Source organism: Glycine soja, chromosome 9, assembly GCF_004193775.1.
Source record: "Glycine soja cultivar W05 chromosome 9, ASM419377v2, whole genome shotgun sequence".
In the NCBI taxonomy this organism is placed as follows: Eukaryota; Viridiplantae; Streptophyta; class Magnoliopsida; order Fabales; family Fabaceae; genus Glycine; species Glycine soja.
The window spans coordinates 30,827,249-30,831,512 of NC_041010.1; the positions used below are offsets into that span (position 1 = coordinate 30,827,249).

Genomic DNA, 4,264 nt, shown 5'->3' on the forward strand with positions numbered 1-4,264 from the left:
ATGACAGTTAGTTAGTTACTAAAAGTTATTTGAGTAAGTTAGTTGGTTACTCAAGTTAGTTATTTTATGTTTTTGTATAAATAAACTAACTTTGTAATACTTTGATGAATGAATTCTAAAATTATTTTTTATTTATTTTTCATTTCTTTCATTTTTGATACTTCCAAGACTTGTGAATAACAAAAAATGAATAAGACTACACTCATCTAATAGAACAAAGTAATAAAAATAACAAGGAGTTGATACAAATCATTTGAAGATGATTAACATTGTATCCTTGTTAGAATCGGAACAACAGAGGGTAGAGAAAGACGAAAGAAAAATAGTTTCCGGTAACAAAAGTGAATGTAGGACAAGCAGAAAGTAAGCAGAAAATAGACAAAAACTGGATACTCTCTAAAAATCTCTACCAAAAGATTTAACCATGATATCATTTAATATTCCCCCAAGATTTCAACTCTGGCCATTGGAGAGTCCCGAAGCAAGTACTCCACTACTGTGTTTACTTTCTCATCAGATACGTTTGCAGACAAAAGCTTGATCACTTTCAGTGACTCCAATCTAACAAAGCTTGGAGGTTCAGGTCTCATTGAAATGGGATTTGAGAAATCCTACACAATTAGAGTGAGTTGGAGAGACTTATTTAAATCAATATTTTGAAATTCAAGATTGAGAACAGGAAATATTTCTGACATATGAATGAAAACATGTTAGGAACATTAAGGAAAAATAACAAAGGAAAAACATACTAAAGTAACTTACATGTAGTATTATTTGAAAGGCATACCGAGAAAATGACAATTTCTTTACATAGGCAAGCACTACCAGCCATCTTACGATGTTTGAACTTATGATTGAACTTTTCTCAGCCCAATGTCCATCCCAAGACACATCAATATTTACTTCTCCAAGGAAAGAAAGATTGCATGTAGAGAAGAGTTGGAGACTACTAGAACCCCTGATAGTAAAAGAACTAAGATTTGGAGTAGAAAGCACAATTTGATAAGTTTGTCCTTCTAATATTGTCAAAATGGAAAGGGTAGAATTAGATATGCAGAGAACCCTTGCATCATTATGCAAAGAACAAAATCTAAGGACCAAAGTATTTAACACGTAGCAGTTTGAAAAAGGCTCAGCAGAGTCATTGCCAGTTGCAGTAAAATTGAAACCTTGAAGATGCAAGCTTTTTAATGCAGGCAAGTGCAGAGATTTTGGAAGTATTATGAGGGGATAGTTCATTCCATTAATGCAAAGCTTAAGAGATGTCAAAGAATGACAGCAAAAGATTAAAGGGAGGGACTCAAGGTCAGGTCTAAAGCCTGAATATAGCTCCATTGTCAACTGCCGGACATCATGAAGCAGAGCATACTTGGTGACCTTATCTAGGAGTTCAGGCTCAGTCCAACAAAGGTGAAGAGTAAGATTAAGTAGGGAATAGGCGTCGTCTCGTCTAGACAAAACCCAGGTTGCAAATTTCATAAACCTTCCAACCCCGCGTTTCTTTAGGAGATAAGGATCAGGACAGTACGCGAGACTGATGAGTCGTTTGCAAAGGTCCTTCCATCTTTTAGACAAGACACAAGTTTGAACAGCACTTTTTGTGTTCATAAAATTCAATATATGGAGCAGAATGGAGTCCGGCAGCTCACTGATCCTGTCCCTATTATTGTGGTCTTTGATTGGGGGAACCCAACTGTGATTGATCCACTGGTGGTCTGCCCTGAGCTGCTCCTTCCAAAACGCCATCACCTTCTTCAAGTCCAAACACAAGGCTTTGCTCACCGCCTGCGGTGGTCACCAGACTTGAATTTTCGATAGCTCCCCCGCCGGGGAATTATCGGAGCTGGTGAAGACTGACAACTGCTCTCAGCACCAAGTTATGATGGTGCTGCACCAGGAATATGTTGGAGTCAACGCGGCTGATGAGGGTGCCAGAAAATCATGAGCCACGGAAGCCGCTGCTATTGATGCTGACTTCCACTGCAGTGCCTGGTTCAAAAACTATGGGTTTGGGCACCATGTCCATCGGTTTGTTTTACTGTGTGCATTGCAATCGGAGAAGTTGAAAACGGAAGAGAGAGCTAGTAGGCGAAGAGAGCTTTCGAAAACAACAAAACCGTCCTTTACATGCTGTCAAACTATTTATCATTTAGTATGTCTACAACTTGGTCTAATGGTTTCAACAAAGTGCAAACAGATTTTTTATTTATGAAAACAAAGTACAAAAAGTTCATTTTCTTGAAGAATATGACATATTGGAAATATAATGGATTTCAAGTATTTTCTGCAGTAAATCTTGAATATATAATTTGGGGAGTATAGTATTGTCATTATGTTCAATACCAATTAATGAAGACAAAGTAGAAAGCTTCCATCTGACATTTAAGACATTGTTGTTACTTTGCAGTGCATTGGCTTGTTTCTCAATATTATTGCTTATTAATATTCTGTATCCATATGGAATTTCTATGAATTCTTTTGTACAGGTTAATAACTTGATATTCTGCCACCCAGAAGATGAAACCCCAATAAAGAATTTGATTACTAGGAAAATTCCAAGGTATAATAGAACTATTTTGACAGGAATTTATAAGCCAGATTTCATATGAGCTTTAGCATCAGGACTGGCCACCAGATATACTATCTCCTTTACGTACATATTGGTGTTTGAGGTTAATGTACATAATTTAAAGAATACTTAATGGATATAAAATATTTTTGTTGTCCGGCTTAAATATCCTTATTTAATGTCACACCACTTGCGACAAATTGTTATTTTTGTAGAAATTGTAAAACAATAATAGTTTTTTTTTAAGGAAAAAAGAGACAGCTAAAACATCAATCAATATGGAGCTGTGCTGTGGTAGTATTGTGATTTTTTATTCATGCAGTAGTCACTACTATACTAATTACATGATATTGCCCATTTAATAATTGTTTAACAGAGTTTATGAAAGTTGGCCACTATATGAGATATTGAATCAATTCCAGAAGGGTCATAAGCCATATATGGTTGTTGTTTTGAAATCCAACAAAGACACAGAGAGCACCTACATTTTTTAAAATAATTACTCATAAAATGTCAAACCCAGCTCAAGTTGCTAGAGGTAACATCTTACAGAATTTAGACATGGAATCATATCTCAAATCAAACAACATTTTATTTAAGATGAACTGCAATACAAAAGTAGAAAAATATAATTTCTTGGAAGAGAATAAATCATTCATGTATGTCAATATGGAATATGCAAAATCTGATTCTTCCTTTTTCCTGGAAATAAGTCAGAGAAGTTATGTACATGAATGAATCCCTTTAAACTCTAGTGACGTGCAATTTCATAGTCCAACATTAAAAAAAGTCATGGAACTAGGCAGTGAAGTAGGTCAAGAATCCAGCCAGTGGGAACAAGAAAACGAATATTTCTCACAAGAACAAATAGATTCTCTTCCAGATGTTATTGATGAGGAGGTTACTAGCATCATCACAATGGAAGATGTCATATATGGAGAAAACTTCTACAGTTTAGTGGGGTGGTTCATCTTATAACTTCATTTGTTTTTCTAATTTCATGTCGATAACACAGAATACTTCATAGTTCATATTCCTATTTGTGGGAAGAAACAACTTTTCTCTTTACTTGTATTAAGACATTATTCTCAATAACTTCATATAATTGAGTCAAAATGTTGGTTTTCACTCTAATATCTTAAATCTTTTAGCTACCAACTATTCAACTTGACCTTAGGATTTTAGTGAAATTTTTCATCATTTTTTTGAAATATCAAGCTTAAGATGTTTTCCATTATTGCACCACCAGTACTCATCTTTTCTATTTCCATGTTGATTGCAATCTATTTTTCGTTCACAGGGAAGACATACTACATAAAACTGATGAATATGTTCACGTTCAAAAGAAGCGGGTAAATTTACATTTGAATTTTAATAGGTACTGAGTTCATGTTTCCCACCAAATAAATTGCAAGCAATTTGACGAATTCCATGCTTCAATTTTTCTTATTTTCAGCATTAGAATTAATCTGCTGCAATCACTAAGGTAACAATCAAGATCATCCAGGAGGGTTTCCAATTCTGGTCATCCATAAAGATCTGTCTAATATTTATTTTGTTTAGTCTTGGCGACATTAAGATTCCAGAAGCTCATGTGTAGATACTTTTATTCCAACATCATGATTTTGCTTTTCTAGATATCAATAGAATTTAACCCAAATACATTGACAGTCAAATGTTTTTTACACTGTCATT

At 34.6% G+C, this 4,264-nt stretch overlaps 1 protein-coding gene across 1 annotated transcript; it reads right to left on the minus strand.

Moving 5' to 3' along the window:
* Window positions 1-207: 207 nt before the first annotated feature.
* On the minus strand, window positions 208-2,116 carry LOC114367496 (F-box/LRR-repeat protein At1g55660-like). The gene is made up of 2 exons (XM_028324682.1): window positions 763-2,116; window positions 208-611 (listed from the first exon to the last, which is right to left on the minus strand). Exons 1-2 carry the CDS (start codon window positions 1,744-1,746, stop codon window positions 435-437), a joined length of 1,161 nt encoding a protein of 386 aa, XP_028180483.1. The 5' UTR covers window positions 1,747-2,116; the 3' UTR covers window positions 208-434.
* Between the last annotated feature and the right edge of the window lie 2,148 nt (window positions 2,117-4,264).

Coding starts and splice junctions, on each gene's coding strand:
- LOC114367496 (XM_028324682.1), bottom strand. CDS start 1,746: ATGGCGTTTTGGAAGGAGCAGCTCAGGGCAGACCACCAGTGGATCAAT. Junction 612..762: donor CCTTTCAAATAATACTACAT/GTAAGTTACTTT, acceptor CTAATTGTGTAG/GATTTCTCAAATCCCATTTC.